This window comes from Micropterus salmoides, unplaced genomic scaffold (genome assembly GCF_014851395.1).
Source record: "Micropterus salmoides isolate LMB-PRFRI ecotype aquatic unplaced genomic scaffold, ASM1485139v1 Ms_hic_scaffold_15, whole genome shotgun sequence".
In the NCBI taxonomy this organism is placed as follows: Eukaryota; Metazoa; Chordata; class Actinopteri; order Centrarchiformes; family Centrarchidae; genus Micropterus; species Micropterus salmoides.
Window position 1 is genome coordinate 14,748,155 of NW_024040596.1, and position 19,932 is coordinate 14,768,086.

Sequence of the window (19,932 nt, forward strand, 5' to 3'; positions counted from 1 at the left end):
GTTTGTTACAGTTTGTGTTAGTTGTTGTAATGACCTTCACATGCTGTTGGTAGATTTGAAAGCAGTCTTTGAACTTCAATTTAATTGCAACAGGATCTTCAAGACGAAATCTTCAAATGTTCAATGCCAAAATGTTCAAATGTTGCAGTTGGTGCACATGGTTTGGTTGGATGTGACCAGCAGGCACATGCACATATAGACATCAAAAGGGGCTTGAGCACCTGCCCTTTTTGTTCCTGGAGAGAAAGTGCCCTTTTAAGTGCCCAACTTAAGTCCCTTTAAGTTGTATTTTTCTTGGCTTGTGTGGAGGTGAGTGGTGATGGACAAATGACTAAGCTACCAGTGCCTCGAGTTTACAGCTAATTAGCGAAAAGACAGTCAAGACAAATATACTTAATATAAATACAGTAACTTATGTCTTGCTTACATGAATGACTCATGAGCTACTAGATAATGTAATGGACACTGCATGTGAAAACAATAAAATCTGTCTAAAAGTCATCACAGCCACCACATTAATATGCAAATTAGGCCCTAACTTATTAAAATGGGCTTTTTGCATACATTTGACAAGGCACTGCAGGTGAATAGGATAAACAAAATAACTAAACCCCCCAAAATGTCTGTGCATAACCTGGTGTTGACAGTGTTACATCATTAGAAACAGGTACAGCAATGCATTTGGTTTACAGCTGCTTTTGTACCAGTTACTCAAGGTAGTACAGATATAAAAAGCTAAACTGAAATTATAAAGTCAATGAAATGTATTTCAAGGTTTGTATGCAGATTGTCTTCAATGTGAGACTTGATCAAGAGGAAGAAGCGTTTACAATAAATTGATTCACTTTACTTTATAAAGGTTTCCACAAGTAGGCCAGTTTTCCACTTGTTTGTATAATGATATTTCACACTTTTCAGAAACCGTAACAGAATCTTATTTGGTACAATTTGTAATAATATTTTTGTCTGCCTAACTCCATTGCTTTCCGACTGTCTTTGTCTTCTTGTACTGTAAAAAAGGCTGATACCTTTATTTATACTTCTCTGTTGCAAGTTAACTCAATATTGACTTAGCTTTTCTCAAACAGAACACTTAACTTACTTTAAAGTCATGTACCATAAAAAATGATGTACAGCAGGGTGCAGTGAGAAAATCCAGAGAGTCTGTTGGCTTACTGGCAGTGGGTTCAAAGTACAGTATATTGTACTTTTTTTGAAACGTTCTTAAATGATGGATGCATTTTATGTCGTTAATGTTTCTCTGCTTTATCTTCCAAAGAAACTAAGAATGTCAGTCTTACTTGCCCTAAAATGTTTGATTTTTGAAAAGATTTAATTAACTACTGTAGCCTTTTGAGCTGCTTTTAAAAGTCAATAAGTCTGTTTTAGTATTCATCACTGTTACATGCTATGGAGCGGCACTGTAAGACTATACTAGAGTATATTTTCAGTATACAGTAAAGTACTTCAGGATTTACAGTATGCACTGTCTCTATGCATGAATGCGCACAGGACAGAAATTATACAGACATCAAGCAGCTGGAGGCAGATGCACTCTCCTGTACAGTACATCCACAGCAGCTTAGTAGTTTTTAAACTGTAGTCAAATGAATTAAACATGTTTTATAGTTTTCTTCCACTCTACCTGAGCAGTTTTTAAAGCACAAACACACATTTTTTCGCTCATTATTCAATAAAATGAAACACTTTGCTCTCGACTCTGACATACTCAAACTATGTGATCTTTTATCAAACAATTAGATTTTTCTAACCTATATCTAATCTTGCATACATCTCTCACAGCCATGTTTCTGATCACCTGATGAATAAGTCCAACATTCACTCTTTTTTAGCTCTACTGTACACTGCATTCTTATTGATGGGACTGAATTGATGACACTTGAATGAGTAGCATGATGTCACATGGACCAGCATGGCTGCAGCACAAATAAAATGATGGACAGCTGTGTTAACTTCTGAAAAAAGCAATAAACAAGCACAGATTCTATACAGATCCACAGCATATAAATAGAAATGCAGTCCAAGAGTGTGTAAGAAGATAGCAGAAACTCTTTTGAAGCACTTTTAAAGTGAGTTTCAGCTCATTGTTTAACTGTCCACCAACTTGCTACTGTTTTGGTTCATGCTCACAACTCTCACAGTGTCGTTTTCAGTGAAAAAGCTCCATAAACCAACTGTACACTACCTGCTGAACACCAAACAGACATGATTAGCGACTAGCCGGTGAACATATTGGAGCATTTAGCAGTTAAAGAGCCAGATATTTACCTCAGGAGTTGGTGGAGACCAAAGACAGAGCTGAAAGAGAGTGAATGTTGGACTTAAATTCATCAGGCGATCAGAAACATGGCTCCAAACAAATAAAAATCTTTATTTAGCAAGCCTTCATATGTAAATGACAAAATATATTGCAGTTGCTTTCCAAAATGACCCGTTTAACTTTGATTCATGAGTAGGTTGATAAAACTCAGGCAACTACAAGGTTAAAGTTTTTCCCTGTTGGATGTTGTTTGACCAGCAGTTAGGTGGTGTAAATGCTAACACATGTTATGCAACATACAGGTAACAATAGAAAAATCTTTATAGCAAAGAACCATCCATCCATTGCTTATCCTGTGTACAGAGTCGCAGGAGCTAATCCCAGCTGAGGTGGGGTACACCCTTGACAGGTCACCAGTCCATCGCAGGGCCACACATAGACAAACAACCACTCACACCTAAGGACAATTTAGGGTTGCCAATTAACCTAGCCTGCATGTCTTTGGATGGTGGGAGGAAGACAGAGCACCCGGAAAGAACCCACACAGAAAGGCCAGGGAAACTTTACTGTACACTAAGAAATAACCACACCCTTCAAACCCTTTGCACATAGACTTAAACACTGGAAAAGGTATTTTCTCATTTATTTCCATTTTTACATCTGAAAGGAGAGCTCATGAAAGACCAAATTATTTACAATTTCAGAAATAGGAAAGTCACTGAATGGAGATAGAAATTAGATTAAATTAACAAGTTCACACATACCTAGTGGCTACTGATAAAGTGGGTGCATTTTCTGGTTCATAGTGGTGGCAAAAATTTATATTTTAACAGTGTACTGGTACTTTTACTTCCAACCCTGTACTGGTACTTTTACTGGTACTTTTACTTCCAAGAAAAAAGCAAATAAAAGGGAAATGAAATACAATGACATTTAAACCAGAGATAATTGATCTGAAGATTCAAGCAGTGGATCTACAGAAGAATCTGTTCTGCGTAAATATCATAGGTAAAAAAATGAACAAATCTTGACGTCAGTTTTGTTTTCAGCTGCAACAACCTTTTAGAATTGTACAGAAAGCACATTAAGGATAGCATAAAAGTTTTCACCTGGAAACTCAATGCACATTGATATAATGGGGAATCTTGGGGGCATCCATTTCATTGTAGTAAAGTCATACTAAACATGTTTATATATACCACAGAACATGCTTTTGCTGTTCTGTGTATACTTATTTTGAAATACATTCATAAAGGATTAAATAAGTTTTAAAAAAATTAGATGCAGCTTGTTGTGTATGCGTTTGCTATGGGCAGCTTTGCTTTGTGGCATTAATTGCTCGACAAAGCTTGGGATTTAAAACATATACACATTTCCTCCCAACACTCTGTACTCTACATTTCCTCTGGACATGGTTAGAAGGGGTTTGAGTGAAAATAGGACAGTCTTCTTTGTGAAGAGAGTCACTTTGTAAATATGCTCTCTGTTTTTTTCCCCACCAGGAATGCCGGACAAAGAGAACATAAGCAACAACCCGTTTGTTTCAGTCTCCAAACATCAGAATAAGGTAGTTTGCCTGACACACGTGAATTATTTATATGATTTAGTGTAACCACACATTATGAAAGACAGAGAGAGGCTGAGACAAAGCTGGTTTATGGGCCTTGTTCTTGTCTAGTAGAGTGTTAACGTAAATGAGCAGTTTGGCAGCGGGTTAAAACTTGGGTATAACTCAGTCTGTGCTTCTTTTTTGCCTCACGTAACAGCATCCTTTTCCTCAGCCCTCTAACAGGAGGATGGAAATGACTGTGGAATTTGAAGTTTGTTTAAAGTTGATCTAAATATAAACAAGATGGCTGCAGTTTTTGACTCCATCCATAACAATTCCGGCCCCACCTTTCTCCTGTTATCGTTTCCTGACCACTGATTTGAGGTGGCACTCCAGCAGATTAATCATGCCTTGTGTTTTGCTCCCGCGTAGAGTTTAGCCAACACATAGCTTGCTTTCTCGTTATGTAACAAACACAGCTATAATTTAACATATCTAAATACGTATGAAAGCCCAGCTTCTTTGGGTACTGAGTGGACTAATTTTCGTGTAAATAAATTATGACTTTAAAGCCTCCACATAAGTGCATGAGTTACTCTGCTCTTGGAAGCTTGCAGAATGCATTTTAAATGTCACAGCCCTGCAGCTCACCGCATGGTCCTGATGGTTAATAGTAATAAAAAAAAACTCACTTCCATACAGTAATTCACAATATGTGCTGTTGCATCAGTCAAGAGTCTGGGAACAGACTGTTTTTTTAACTGAGAAGCAATGAAGTTCAATTTAAATTGACAGCTAATAAACACACATAAAGTCAGCAGTGAGTCATACCGTAGCGGTGTGGAAGACATCCTGTGGCCCACAGTGAGAGGAAAAACACTTGTTATTTGACGTGACTTGTCTGACGTGTTGTTGTTTTCCTGATGTCTTTTAATGGACTACAACAACAAACCTTTAATTTCACTTGGTTTTGTATCATCAGAAGAGCCTTATTTCATTGTTATCAACGATGTATTTTATTTGTTTCTTATGTTTTGTTTGATTTTATTTTGCAGACTTCATTCATTGAACGTCCAAACAAACCCCACCTTAAATGCATTTCTCAGGTAGTACACTCAATCTTCTGTATGTAGGGAACAATCAATACATGTTCTTTGTGGAAGGTACTCAGTAGGACTCTATTGTGCTGAGATTTAACTTAGATTCCACTGTGCAGGTCCCTTCTGAGGAGATCCTGCGGGCAGGGAAGGTTCTCCGTAACGCCATCCTCTCCAGGGCGCCTCACATGATCAGAGATAGGAAGTACCATTTGAAGACGTACAGGTTAGTTGGCATCTTAAATCTTTGATATTTGTGAAAGATTGAAAAATTCACTTCAAAATACTATATTTGTTCCCTTAACGGGAAATGGGAGTCAAGCTGGTTATAGATAAAAACATATAAAAACACAAACAATCTATCCACACATGAAAAAACATTGAAAAACACTGGGGTTAAGGGCAAAGGTCAGTAGTGTCCAATACTGCTTTTACCTCATCTGTCTTCTGGACTAAATGTTTCTTACAGGCAAAACATATTCCTTAATATAAAAATGTTACTATTTAATACTTTAATTAACAGTGGATCTAATCAATGTGTGTAATGTGAAAGGTGGTGACTTGTATTAATGAACCCACAGAGTATTATCACTCGACTAAGCAGCTGTTTTCAGTGAAAATTCTCTAAAAACCCACTGTACACTACCCGCCCAGCACCAAATGGGAGACAGACACAGTTAGTGAATAGCTGGTCAACACAGTGGAGCATTTAGCAGCTAAAGAGCCAGATTTTTCCCATAGGATTTGGTGGAGACCAAAACAGAGCTAAAAGAAGAGTGAATATTGGACTTACCAGCGCCAGATGGACACAAAAACAAAATAAATGCTAATGTTGCCCTGTGTCTGCTGCGTGTATAAATAGGTTACTGCTTGCTAACACATACTGTACGCCATATCAACCCTGTAAAGTGAAATGAATGCAGTAGTCATGAAAGACATGTGGCGTCATTGACAGTAATATGTCATTGCTGTATTCCACATGCTGTAGGATTTTTCAATCCTATGATGTTATCTTTTATTTTTCCCACATGTATCAGTCATACATCATATGTCTTTACAACAATTAATATAACAGTTTAGTAAAACAACACAAACAAAAACATTGGAACAGTTAGAGTCAATTAATAAAGCACAAAATAGATTTTACATAACTGCTCAGCCTTGTATGTGATCTTATATAGACCTGTGTCTTTTCTAGGCAGTGTTGCGTGGGGACAGAGTTGGTTGACTGGCAATTGCAGCAGAGTTCATGCGTCCACTCTCGTATTCAGGCTGTGGGCATGTGGCAGGTGCTGCTGGAAGAAGGTGTTCTGAACCATGGTGAGGCTCTGTGTGATGTCTGTGTCTGCACACGCTTACGTGCAAAGCAGAGTTTTAAAATTCAAGCCCTGCTGTCTGTGTTTTTGCTGTTGTGACGCAGTGGACCAGGAGCTGAGCTTCCAGGACAAGTACCTCTTCTACCGCTTTTTAGATGATGAGCAGGAGGATGCTCCATTACCCAGTGAGGAGGACAGGAGGGAGAGCCAAGAGGAGCTGCAGGACACACTGCTCCTCCTCTTGCAGATTGGACCTGACGCCCACATGAGGATGATTCTGAGGAAACAGTATGGCTCTAAAGCAATAATCTCTAAAGCCATATTAAATAAAGGGAATCAGTGTGATGGTGTTCTGATTGCAATTGAATATTTCCTGTTTCCCAGTCCATCTGAAAGAACAGCAGATGATTTGGAGATCATTTATGAAGAGCTGCTCCATATAAAGGCCTTATCTCACCTATCCACTACTGTGAGTACTTGTTCTTTGTCATTTGTGGCCATATGAATACTGTTGTCACTGTGCAGACATTCAACTCTTCTTCTGATTCCTGTGAGAGTAAAAAGGTATGCTCTTTAATATAACCAATTTGCATTACAGCTGGGATTCATGAAAATGGAAAAGCAAGTTATGTGAGAATTGCTGTAAAATGCATCGACTTTAACTCACATTCGGATGTAGGAAAATCAGTTTTACACCAGCGGGGTATTGACTTGAACAGGAAAATAAAACATTGCATGTACTCTTTCAAGTTGTTCCGTGTAGCACTGGTAAAATTAATTTGTGTTGATGTTGATCTACCCGAGTAACGTTATTCCTCCTACGTGTAAAAACAACATCGCAATAAAAGCTTTTCTGATTCTGACTCTGAATCTGTCTCCCTGCTTCCTCAGGTAAAGAGAGAACTGGCAGGAGTGCTGATCTTTGAGTCTCATGCAAAGGCAGGAACAGTGTGTAAGTAATAAAATAAGTGATGCCTAACAATTTAATCTATAAATGCAGTACAGAGTCACAATTAATCCAACAAATTCAGATCAGGGTATATCAGACTGCCCAAGCTTTTCTTTGTTTCTTTTCTCTCAGTGTTCAGTCAGGGGGAGGAGGGCACATCATGGTACATCATTCTGAAAGGCTCAGTCAACGTTGTCATCTATGGAAAAGTAGATATTTCTCCAGATGAGATCACACCATTTCTAAAAGGATAAAAAAAGATTATGTTGCTCTGACAAGGGCATTGATTCATTGGTCAGTAACTGATCAGTACATTGTGTCGTGCAGGGTGTTGTTTGCACTCTTCATGAAGGAGACGACTTTGGAAAGCTTGCTCTTGTCAACGACACCCCCCGCGCTGCCTCCATTGTCCTGCGAGAAGACAACTGTCACTTCCTCAGAGTAGACAAGGAGGACTTCAACAGGATTTTGAGGGTGAGTTTTACCTTATTGATGCTGTTATGGTAAGAGCAAAGAAGCACTATTGCCCTCTTTTGGCAAAATCTCAGTAATGCAGCCATAAAAGTTATTTAATGTGACCTTTGAGATAGGACTCCAGCCAGGAGTAGGACTTTAGCCATCCTGCTAAATATGAAATATGCTGCTAATGACTTGTGTTACTTACTACAAGCAGATTTGGGGTTCATTAACTGTGGATGCAAACTTGTTGTGTGGAAAAGTTCCATGTGGGGTCTCTGACTCCATCATGAATTTTCTGTTCAGGCTGAAATACAGCAGCAGAGATTTGACAGAATGAACTAGGATGTCAATGGAAGTTAGCTACGTGATGAGAGAATCAAATGTGATGCCCCAGCCGGTCTGTACAGAATGTAAAGAAAGTAGGAATCCAGGAACTTAAGAAGTATCAACTCTAAATGGCTTGATTATATAAAAATAAATCCCTTAGTTGCTTTAATTGTTCCAGGACAGGTTGTTAAAATCATTTTCCACTATCTGAGCGCCTTACATTCCTTTTCTGTCCTTGCTTTCATCAAAACTATATGATGTTTATCCTGACTTAGATATTTGAACCAAATACTCATAATTTATGGTTGCACTTGCACCATTCCATCAAATAGAAATACTCTGCATGTATTATTCTATACAGAGTTTTATATTTAGTAGAGCTTTGTATATCACCACACTAGACATGGCCTACTTTAAGGATCACAAAATACTATTGGCTGTTATTGCATTGTCAGGAGCTTTGTTTAAACATTCTGCCTGCTAAGGTTAGCGTGGTTGTGTGGTGACAGTACACTGGAAAAGCCAACTAATCCACTCTGCTCAGCAAATAGCACACAGTGTCACACCACTGTCTCTGCAGTGGAGTCAAACCTTCCTGCAATTTTGAGGTGATAGTGTAAACATTGTGTTCAGTTTATGACATGCCATTCTCAGTTAGTTGTGAAAGAGACAGCTCATATTCATGGAAACAGAAATAGGCTCTGATAGAACTATATACAACCTTTAAGTGTATTGTAAATATTATCATAGCAGTTTCATTGTGTTGAACTTTCACATCTTTATCAATTCAGCTTCTTGTTCATGCTGTATGTAAAAATGCATAACTTATGTGTATACACTGTGTATGTGTGTGTGTGTGTGTGTGTGTGAAGGACGTGGAGGCCAACACGGTACGTCTGAAGGAGCACGGTCAGGATGTTCTGGTGTTAGAGAAGAGTCTTAGCAGCAGTCGACCCTCCAGCCACGGACCCTCATCCTCCCACTACAAGTAAATGTACCCACAATCCACTGCACTGCACACAGCAGAGCATTTATAGATAGTAAAGATGTTTTAAATATTGAGTGTGTGTGTGTTTATGTGTCTGTTATCTTATTTAAACATTATGATTTAATGATTTCTAACTGTCTGGCAGGTGTTTTTAAAATAGGACTTTAAGTTCCCCTATTTAGCATTTATAAGAAATGTATAAACATTCACTAAATTCTTTACACTATATACACTATTACACTATATATGTATATGGTTTTCAATATATTTGTCAACAAATATAACTCCTCCTGTGGGTACCCACAAGCAGAGGCTTTTGTATAAAAAGATAACGAATGACAATTTAGTAAAACACAGGTATCATAATATAAAATATGTTTTCGAAGTTACAATTGTTGAATAAATACTGCTAATAGCTTAGTAAACACTTAAAAATGCCCTTCTATATGCATCTAAATGTATTGTAGTGTGTTATACCATTTGTTAAATGTTTATGTCCTGCTAAAGGGCACACCAGAGAATATTTAAGATATTTGCTATACTTAAGCTTTTAAAACAGACTTAAACACAGTCTTGCTCTTTTCCTCTGGAATTAATCAGGATGTTTTAATATATTGTTATAGTCTGATGGGATAGAAAATTCCTATATGAAGTGTGGTGTTATTGTATATTTTTCTTTTTCCATCAACAAATGACATGTAAATACTAAATACAACAATGTGTTATTCATCTCTACAAACTGCGTCCCTGTACCCACCAATTCACTCTCACTCCAGCCTATGTGCGCACAGTGTGAGAGGAGTGGGAGAGGCATTGACTGAGATTACTCTGAGACTTGACTTGCGTATATTTCTCACTTTCCTGATGGTATGAATAACTTACTAGATTCTTCGCTAGTTGCTTTTTAGGCAGCAGACCAAACCACTTAGAGGCAAATGAGGGGGAAGCACATAATCTTTCAAAACTTAACAAACACATTAAACCCTTTTGTGTACCAAATACATTAACTTCACACTGATGGACAACAGTGTTTTTTTAAAATCAAAATTATTGCTTATTCTGTCCCTACCAAATCTGACACCCTTGGGAACAGGCAAAATCAAAATCCACAAGGTCCAATAAATAAGGCAGAAAACCCGAAGAACACAGGGAAACACTAGGAATGGGCTGATATGCTTGACAAGTAGATGTAGATGAATGTCAACAGACAAGGGAAGCACACTGACTATACTCAAGTGAGGGGAGGATAACGAGCCACAGGTGAAACTGATTAGGGCAGACAATCGGGAATACACACAAAGGCAGGAAGTACAGAAGAGGAAGGATAATTTCAAAATAAAACAAGAAAATAACAAAACCAAACCATAATAATAAGAAAAATATAGAATATTACCAGCCTTATCTTTAAAAATGTTAAATGTGGCTGGTGAAGACCAGCAGATGAAAATGCTTCCTGCCAGTGTCGGCAGTACAAGCACAGAGCAACCATGTGCACTGCAACCAACGTGTGTGATCTTAATAGAGGCATCTGTCACTGCTCCATGGTTGCTGTAATATGGAGAGACACATTAATGGTAATGATGGCCCTAGCTCCTAGGGGGAAAAGACCTGGCCAGTCACAATTACTTGTTCGGGGTCGCCCTCTAATCAACTCCACTCCTCACACAAGAGTGTCAAGACTGTGTTCTCCCTCCTGAGTGGGGAAGACACAACACAGCTTGTGCAGCTCCCCTCTTGTGATGCTGTTATCAATCAAGGAATGAAAACAACCGAGGCTGGGCTGTGTTGATTCTTCTTCACGGAGAAGAAAATGCGCCTACATTTCATTTTTGGCTTCTCTGACAGCTCTTAGCCCAGGCTCCCCTAAATCTTGAGCTGGCCAAGAACTCTGTGATTGTAAATAGGATTGTTCAAAGGATCAAATGTACCAATCACAGACACACGTTCAAGTAACACAAATCAGTCGAGGGCCATAGCTGTGTCATTAAGCATTAAGAGCCAGTGTTTCTTGATTAGTAAAGGGTTTTTTTTATTCTGCATTGCTCCAGATACAGGGTAATGTCGGGGACTCCGGAGAAGATTTTGGAGCACCTCCTTGAAATGATGCGATTGGATTCTCAATTCACAGAGTCAGGTATGGCTCAGCATGTGTCATTCAGTATGTCAGATTAGTGCTATCTAAAACAATTTATCAATATGATGATCATTTAATGTGAAGAGTTGTCTTCTATACAGTATATTTATTCTCTCTCTGGCTCAGCGTTTCTCTCCTCTGTCTGCTGCTCTGCACTGACCTGTTTGTTCTCATCTATGATTAGCCACACGTCACAGAACTGATCTAATTACTCTCGCTTGTGTGGATACATATGGTTTTCATTTGCCTGCAGAGGTGACAAAGACAGGGCCACATGGAGGCCTGATGGTTGTGGACACTCTTTGATCTGCTCTTGCACTGGTTTCACAGGTGTTTGACATAACCCTCTCTTTGCTTTTTTGTCACAGACTTAGCCTTAGATGACTTTGTGCTCATGCACTGTGTCTTCATCCCTAATAGTCAACTATGTCCGGTGTTGATGGCCCAATATCCTTTTAGCACTATGTTACCTAATGTTGTTAAATGTTTCTTCCCACCCCTGTGAAACCGACAATGAACCCCCCCCCCCACCACCACCACCATCACACGCATGCACACACTCTGCTCTACTTCCATTGTTTTGATCTTTAACTGCTGTGCACCTACCATGCCCAGGCCTTGCAGGGCTCTGAACAGGAGAGGATGGACTACACACTTAACAACAAGCGCAGGGTGATCCGCCTGGTGATGCAGTGGGTTGCTGTACATGGAGATAACCTTCCCGAGGAGGACGTCTCAGTAGCTTTCCTAGAGGTCAGCCTGTAGATATTAGTAACAATAAAACCACTGTTATAACTACTTATACTGGTACAGTATAATGTGAAGGAATAATTTATGACTACTGTGATGTAGGGTTCCCCAGGTCATGATAGGATCAATTGCTAAGCTAAAGAAAGCCAAAGGTGACAGTCAGGGACTCTCCAAAACTGTTTACTGGTCACACTCTCTCCTCTCTGCCTGCTTGTCAACTGACTGACGCAGCGGAGTTGATAAGGATGCCCTGTTATCCATTTGTTAGGTAACCCAAGGTTGAGATTATCTTTATTTCATTTCATTTCATTACAGACAGACTGTCTGGCTCTATGTAGAAAGTGTTGAATGTGGCTTAAATGTATTTTTTTGAACCAATACCCAATATAATATTCACACATGTATAGAGAGGTGAAAAATAACCTTATCTATACACTTAGTGAGTCTCTGTGGGTCTAAGAAGGATAAATATCCCCAGACAGGAAGTAACCTTCAGATTTGGTGATGGCATTTAATGTGTTTAATCTGTGTCTCCTCGGCCGGGCTCAGTAAACTATGCTATGTAAGTCTTCATCAGTCTCCGAAACTTCTTCATTACACCTGAACCTGCTCACAATATTTTCTTTAACATATAATAACAATAGTAATGCAGTATAATCATCAATGTAAAGCCAGTTTTTTAGACCAACAACATGAAACAATTAAAGTTTGAAGAGATACATTTATAAAACATATTAGGACTGACTTTAAAAAAATATATATACTATTTTATTTTTGTAAAACTATTCAAGTAAAACCAGTGTACAATAACAGTTAAATAGTGTAAATAGTGAATACAAATGCACTTAGGGAGGAGGTCAAACAGTCAATAATAACCCACAAGACACACAAATATTAAACACCACTGTAATTACATTTAGTGATAGTCGCTGGTCAACTAAGAGTCAGGCTTGTTTTAGTTAGACAAATAACACTAGCTCCAAGCTCTTTAGCCAGGTCTCACTGTTGCTGTCTATACAGAGAGTTTATGACTGGAACCTTCATTTACAAGTGCAAACATGCACCTGCGTCAGAGGTGTCCAGTTAGATTGTCAAGTTAGTACAAATAAATGGAATAATAAATAAAATAAATAAATCTCAGTGACCACGGTATAAAGCAGATTTATTTCTTCAAAATAACAAGCAAAGCCCCAGGTGGTCATCCTGTTGGTTTGGGGATTCACAATATGAATGACTCCTCTTAAATGTTTACACCTTTACATATGTGTGTGTGTGTGTGTGCACAGTTAAGCTGATTGTTAATGTAGTTCATACTTATTGTCTGCCCTGAGGCTGGGTGATAACATTTACATGTTTATCCTGTGCAGATGTTATACTGACTGAATATGTGGTACGTGATACATCAGTGATTTATACATTTTAAAGAGTGGTATACTAGTGGGAGAACATTTCCAACAATCCAATAATAATTAATAATAATAAAGAATAAATATGAAACTCTTTTATTTACTTTAAAAACTTATTTTGAACCTTCTTTTTCATCAGAGTTTGTTGTGTTTTGCAGGAGTTTCTCATGGCGGTATCTAATGATGCCAAAGCGATTCCAGCCCTCAGGGATCAACTAACAGAACTGGAGAGAGTTGTCAAGCGAAAGTAAGTTGACGTTTCTCGGGGCTTGTGAAGTGGATGAATCTTAATCTGTATTTAGCATTTTGTATTCACCGCGATCCTCCTGTATGTTCCGATAATTAAAAAGCAATGTGCTTGTGATTTCTTTGTCTTCCTTCATAATTTTAAACTCACTTCATCCTCCATTGAGTATAATTTATTTTGTTTACCATTTATATAATTGCTTTTATATTAATGTATATTGTCTGATACGTAGCAGAAGGGAGTTACAAACTCAATTTCACTCTATAACCTGTTGTATTGTGACAAATAAATTTACTTTGTACCTTGTACCTTCATGTTTTATTGGTAGATGAACAAACATACATAACTTTAGTTTCATTTTTGCTTATTTGTTCATGTTTTTAGCACTGAAGATGCCCGAATCTCACAGAAAAAGGTAAGATGCTGACTCTTCCTTTCTAATTAAAGTTTATTTTTAGATTCCTGTGTCGTGTGAAAACGTTAAGATGCCTGAATTTGTTACTTCGTCGCAGCACAAAGTCCTACTGCGGCAGTTCAGTATGGGAGATGAGAAGCTTCAGAAACGTCAGCCCATCAAGAGTAATGATGAAAGTGAGTAAAGGAGATTGCATGTCAGTGATACAAGGTTTGTCTAAGGATCATATTGAATATTGAGTATATTTTTGCTGCATGCTGATGCCTGGCACTGTTACATCATATCTATTTGAAACCTTTATTTAACAATGTCATTCAACAACAATCACACACAGACAGAGGTCAGTAATCACTGCTTAACATTGCTGGAAATAGAAAGCTTTAATCCAGTGAATCTTAAGCGTTTTGGCTTGTGACCACTTAAAATAAAGCAATGTATGTTGTTTAATTTAGGTATAAGAATGTTTTGGAGATTCTGAATGTTTTGGAGAATCTGAAAAATAAACACAATTTGCATAAATGTGTTTTTGTTTGTCTTTCCTATGATAGCAAAGGAAAAACTCCCGCACACTGTCTAACTTACAAAAAATATATTGACAACAATGTCAAAATCCTTTTGCCTGTTGAAGGTCTGGTACCGACAGTAACCTGTCTCTCGTTATAGAGGTGCGAAGTTAATTACTGTTCTGTCTCTTTCCTATGATCCCATGACTCCTCAGATTTATCTAGAACTATTGCATCAATCCAACTGTCTCTGCTATCCGGTATTGCTTTACTGCTCCGTCATTCCTTCGTGCTGACAATTGCATATATCCTCTGATTCATGCTTCCAGTTCTGCTCAAAGTCTACTGCTGTGACCACACCTACACAACAATCCGTGTCCCTGTGGCTGCCTCAGTCAGGGAAGTCATAGGTGCGGTGGCTGACAAGCTGGGGTCAGTGGAGGACCTGCTCCTGGTCCACCTCAGTTCGGCTGGAGGTGAGAGCGGCGGCAGCTACATGTTAATCAAATGATTGGAGACTGCACAAGGGAGAGCCCAAGCAGGGTGTTATATAAATCCCTAGCTGATTTATTGAGAAATACTTGTATTTGCCAACTGTGAATGGCTGCTACAGTAGGTGCTAAAGAATGGCCTTTTAAGCAGCTTGAGAAAAAACCTGAGCTTACCATGCTGTTGGTGCTAGTGGCTGCTCTTTACACTAGTGATATTCCACTGTCTCTGCCAGAAAGCTCTTATGCAGCTCTACTCGTCCACACTTGACCTGCACTTTCCTTATTGGAGGTTAATAAACAAATACAGAACTGTAACTGCTCTCTTGCTTGGAGCTGATTATCATGGAGCTCATATACTGTATCTCTGACCAATGAACTTTGGCTTTGCAAGAGAAAATACAGGGTTTCTACTGTATAATTTAGCATGATCTTGTAGTTTAACCTTATATTATAATGGTATATGGTATTGTCCAAGTTCAAGTTCAAGTTCAAGTTTATTTATATAGCACATTTAAAACCAACTCTTGTTGACCAAGTGCTTTCCAGGTTTAGGATACACAACAAATATACACAACAAAAACAGTAGAAAAGGTCAATAATGTCAATACTCGACTCTGATTGAAGGCCAATGAAAAGAGGTGGGTCTTTGGCAAGGACTTGAAAATGTCCAACACCATGACAAATGTGAAAAGGCAGTTGCTGACTAAGACATATTTATTTAAAAATAGACTATACAGCCATGCTAGCGGCTCTATGAGGCAGTACTTTGGCAAAAGGTACTGTAATTGTTAATTGCTAACATCAGCATGCTAACTTACTCGCTGTGACTCTGCAAACTGATATTGGCCAGGTATTAGTTATTAGCACTAAACACAAAGCTCAGGCTGATGGCCAAGTCATAGTATTGCGAGAAGTTGGACAAATGGACAGTTGAAGTTGGAAATTATATGATGGCGCTATATGAAAAGTTAGGGAATCACTGAAGTAATTATAATTCATAATAGGGGAACATGAATTTCTGTACAAAAAGTTCATGATATTCCATCAAATAGTTGTTGACACATTTCACTAAAAACGTTCAGAGGTTCACCGAAGTCTGTAGGATTCATCCTCTGGGAACCATGAATGTCTGTACAAAACTATTTCAAACTGCACCAAAGTGATGACCGGTCCGCCATGCTAACATGGCTAAAAGATGCATTAGAGAGTCCTCACTGTGTCATTGGAGTTATTTTATAGACTCTAACTTTACATTAAATTGATGGTATTCATAAAATGACTATCGCAAATATAAAATGTTTTAACATTTAATGTGTGTTATGTTTTGATTCCACAGAGAAAGTCATCTTCAAGCCCAATGATGTTTCAGTGTTCTCCACACTCAGCATAAACGGACGACTGTTTGCCTGCCGGAGGGATCAGTTGGATTCTTTGGTGGGTTAATCTCTCCCAGAAAACACCCACAGCACATTCTCATCATGTAAAAGAACATTCACTGAAACCCTATGCAGAACTGTACATCTCTGACATCTGTTTCTCTGAAATCTGGTAATCTAAACACACTTTTGTTTCTTATCTTGTACTGGAAATCTGGCTTCCCTGCTTTTAGAATAGAGCTAGCTTTTAAGAAAGCTAGCAAATGTGCAAAATTATATATTAGATCTACTGCATATAAATTAATATTTGTATGTATTTATCGAAAGGTCAGACAACATTATTTACTCTTATAAGCAGCTCAACTGCTTTTCTTTTTTCTTATTTTTAACATTTTCCGAAACAGTAGACTACATGATTATTAAATATAAAAGACTGTCATTTTCCTTGTTTTTTAGACCCCTTTACCTGAGCAGGAGGGTCCCTCTGCAGGGTTATTGGCCAGCTTTGAGTTAATGAGCTCTAAGGATGTGGCTTACCACATGACTTCCTATGACTGGGAGCTTTTTCACTGTGTACATGAGGTATGACTCTGGTGCCATTTGATAGTACCCCTTTTTAACGTTGTAGCATAAATAAAAGTTAATTTGGTTTGGTTTACTTTCAGTTGATGAATTGTTTTCTTCACAAGAAGATCAGTTGTGTTTTTCTTTGGCATCCAACAGCTTGAACTCATCTATCACACATTTGGCAGACAAAATGTCAAGAAAACCACTGTCAACCTGGACCTGTTCCTTAGGCGGTTTAATGAAATTCAGTTTTGGGTGATCACAGAGATGTGTCTGTGTTCTCAACTAAGCAAGAGGGTGCAGCTTCTCAAGAAGTTCATCAAGATTGCCGCCCAGTAAGTGGACCTTGTTTTGCTGTCTATTCTGTTCTCTTTTACTCAGTTTTCAGTTTTTTTTATTTGCTGCTTCACTTTACCATTTCATGTTTTCTGTCAAAGCTTTAAGGAGTACAAGAATCTGAACGCCTTCTTTGCTGTTATTATGGGATTGAGTAACCCAGCTGTGTGCAGGTTGAGTCAGACATGGGAGGTGGGTACCTGTCCACAGTCAAAATGATTCTTGTCCTAACTGCAAGTTAACCTTTAGTGTCTGTTTTCACAGAAACTTCCCAGCAAATTCAAGAAGTTTTACGTGGAATTTGAAAACTTAATGGTAAGTTGAAACAACTTATTCTTTTCTTCAAAGCATCTCCATCTACCAGTTGTGTTTTCTGTCCAAGCATAATGCTAAATTGAAAATAAGTATTCTTGCACTGTCAGCTGGTCAAATGTGGGTTTAGCAGCATCATCCTCTGCCCGGGACCATGATGGATCTATTTAACACGGTGATGGTACATCTCAGAACAGTGTGATTGTTTCCACAGGACCCGTCCAGGAATCACCGGGCGTACCGACTGACAGTTGCCAAGCTGGAGCCTCCCATCATTCCCTTCATGCCGCTGCTGATCAAAGGTCAGAGTCGTTTATTAGATGGACGTTTATTTTTAATGTAACATAATTTTGACCTGTCCATCACAGTTGTTTTATTGTTTTTCAACAGCTTTAACCATCAAAACAATTTGTCTTCCCTTTGCTCTTACTTTGCTTACTGTATATTCCTTGTTTTTTCCCCCACCAGACATGACATTCACTCATGAGGGCAACAAGACATTTATCGACAATTTGGTCAATTTTGAGAAAATGGTGAGCCTCTGAAGGTGGTTATTATTGTCTAGCAGTTGGTGTAAATTATTTTTTTGCCTTTCAGTTGAATGCCAATATCTGTTGCTGATTATAGCTTTTTTTTGTCTTTCAGCGGATGATAGCTAACACACTGAAGATAGTGAGATTCTGCAGGAGCATACCATTCAGTAAGTGTGCATCCCAAACGTTTATTTTGTATTGATGAAGACTGGGGTGAAATTTCAAATAATACATTTAGCTTAGACTCCAGTTTTCTCTGTTGATGAATTTGAACTTGTCTTTTAATGTTTACTCATCTCTCCAATTAAATCAGGTCCAGGTTCACCTCTTGCCAGCAAGAACCACCCAGAAGTTCGCACTTACGTACGTCAGCTCAATGTGATTGACAACCAAAGGACGCTTACTCAGCTCTCTCATGGACTTGAGCCCCGCAGGTCTTGAAACCACTCAGGAACAGAAATGTTACACTCTGATGCTGCTTCACTACATGGCATGTGCTTACATAGGGATTAATTTACTCCCATCCGGGCAATCACGCGGAGGACCTAATGATGTAACAGATAATGAGATATTGTGTCAGATGCCGTTGCCTGACTTGTTAAGCCTTTTATTACAGTAATTTGTGATATTTTAACAACAGTAATTGTTGGTAAAGTACCTCTCATATCACTGTGCTGCAGATATCGCCATCATCTCCAAGTCAAACAAGAGTGACAAATGAAGAAGATTTTTTTGGGAGGGGGGGTTAATTCATCAGATTAACATTTCAGACGTAAACACCATGTCATGCTGATGCTTTAAAAATGCCAAGTCTTAATATTCCTGATATTCAGTTGTTTCATATCTTTTGTATAAAACAATATTTATACGTATTTAAGTTTGTGAGAATCTTTTGTGTCGTAAACTGTATACAGATATTTATTTTGACCTCGGCATGCATACTTTTTATTCCTGTGAGCACATTTCAAGTTTGAAATACAATAAATGTCTGAAAACGTTTTGTGTGTTTTAAGTATTAAATATTTTAGATGTATTTGTGTGTTACTGTCATTACTATTTGGTTTTGTTTTGCCATTTGATCAATACATTACTTACAACCATGGCATGTTAAAATAGTTTTCCCATTTCCCAATAAAAAAGGTTCTGTTTTGAGAACCAGCATGCATTTATTAGTGCCAGAGTTGTCTAGTCAGGAGCCCAGTTTAATTCAAGATATCTTCATCTGAGAGGATTGAGGAGGAGAGGAGCACGATAATTGAGCCAATAGAAGGAGAGAAGCCTCCAATCAGAAGTCCGAATCACTCACGATCTCCTGGATTAAATTACAATATTGGTGAAGTCTAATCCTCATCCTAAAATTAGGATCCAGTGATTGAGTGCATTTAATCTTATTTTAGGGTAAACATCCATTTGGTACAGTTTATTACTGGATTATTTGTATTGTTGGCTTAGTATGTTAAAAATCAAGCAGAATTGTAAGGTCAATTTATACAGTACATTCTCCACATCTTAGGAAAAGCATCTGTGCTTAACAACTTTTAAACTTCTTTAAATGTATTGTATTTTAAGTTTGGCTTTCAAAAAATCTAACCTGAGCCCTGTGTTGCTAATATCTCTCAGACTGTTGAAATGAAGACTTTTATTTATGTAAGTAGAATAATTTAAGAAAAATTAATTAAATTTTACAAAACCAAATTTACTTTAAAGTATCACAGGTGAAAGTCCTTATTATGGAGGCAAAATGGCACTTCTCAGTATTATATTTATATAATCAGCATTATATTATTACTGATGCATTAATGTGTAAACAGCTAATATAAATTGTAAAGCAATATATTATTATTAAGGCCAGTGCAATCCATTAAAATAGTTCAATTGTGTCACCAAAAACTGAAC

General features: G+C 38.1%; 1 protein-coding gene across 4 annotated transcripts in view; it reads left to right on the top strand.

The window, feature by feature from the left end:
- The window catches only part of rapgef4a (Rap guanine nucleotide exchange factor 4a), a 37,456-nt gene extending 18,420 nt beyond the window's left edge, over positions 1-19,036 (top strand). For 3 of the 4 annotated variants that reach the window (XM_038720509.1, XM_038720511.1, XM_038720510.1), the window contains 26 exons: positions 3,784-3,848; positions 4,886-4,936; positions 5,047-5,153; positions 6,126-6,247; positions 6,348-6,531; positions 6,628-6,712; positions 7,135-7,195; positions 7,325-7,401; positions 7,520-7,666; positions 8,851-8,966; positions 11,015-11,100; positions 11,469-11,547; positions 11,703-11,853; positions 13,415-13,503; positions 13,888-13,918; positions 14,016-14,094; positions 14,751-14,897; positions 16,249-16,346; positions 16,745-16,870; positions 17,012-17,190; positions 17,293-17,383; positions 17,456-17,506; positions 17,718-17,805; positions 17,972-18,036; positions 18,149-18,203; positions 18,350-19,036. In XM_038720509.1, coding sequence (XP_038576437.1) covers positions 3,784-3,848; positions 4,886-4,936; positions 5,047-5,153; positions 6,126-6,247; positions 6,348-6,531; positions 6,628-6,712; positions 7,135-7,195; positions 7,325-7,401; positions 7,520-7,666; positions 8,851-8,966; positions 11,015-11,100; positions 11,469-11,547; positions 11,703-11,853; positions 13,415-13,503; positions 13,888-13,918; positions 14,016-14,094; positions 14,751-14,897; positions 16,249-16,346; positions 16,745-16,870; positions 17,012-17,190; positions 17,293-17,383; positions 17,456-17,506; positions 17,718-17,805; positions 17,972-18,036; positions 18,149-18,203; positions 18,350-18,477 — 2,558 coding nt within the window. In that variant the 3' untranslated portion in view covers positions 18,478-19,036. Of the gene's footprint in view, positions 1-3,783; positions 3,849-4,885; positions 4,937-5,046; positions 5,154-6,125; positions 6,248-6,347; positions 6,532-6,627; positions 6,713-7,134; positions 7,196-7,324; positions 7,402-7,519; positions 7,667-8,850; positions 8,967-11,014; positions 11,101-11,468; positions 11,548-11,702; positions 11,854-13,414; positions 13,504-13,887; positions 13,919-13,950; positions 14,095-14,750; positions 14,898-16,248; positions 16,347-16,744; positions 16,871-17,011; positions 17,191-17,292; positions 17,384-17,455; positions 17,507-17,717; positions 17,806-17,971; positions 18,037-18,148; positions 18,204-18,349 lie in introns of those variants that run through there. The other variant, XM_038720513.1, reaches the window with a different exon arrangement.
- The last annotated feature ends 896 nt before the right edge of the window (positions 19,037-19,932 follow it).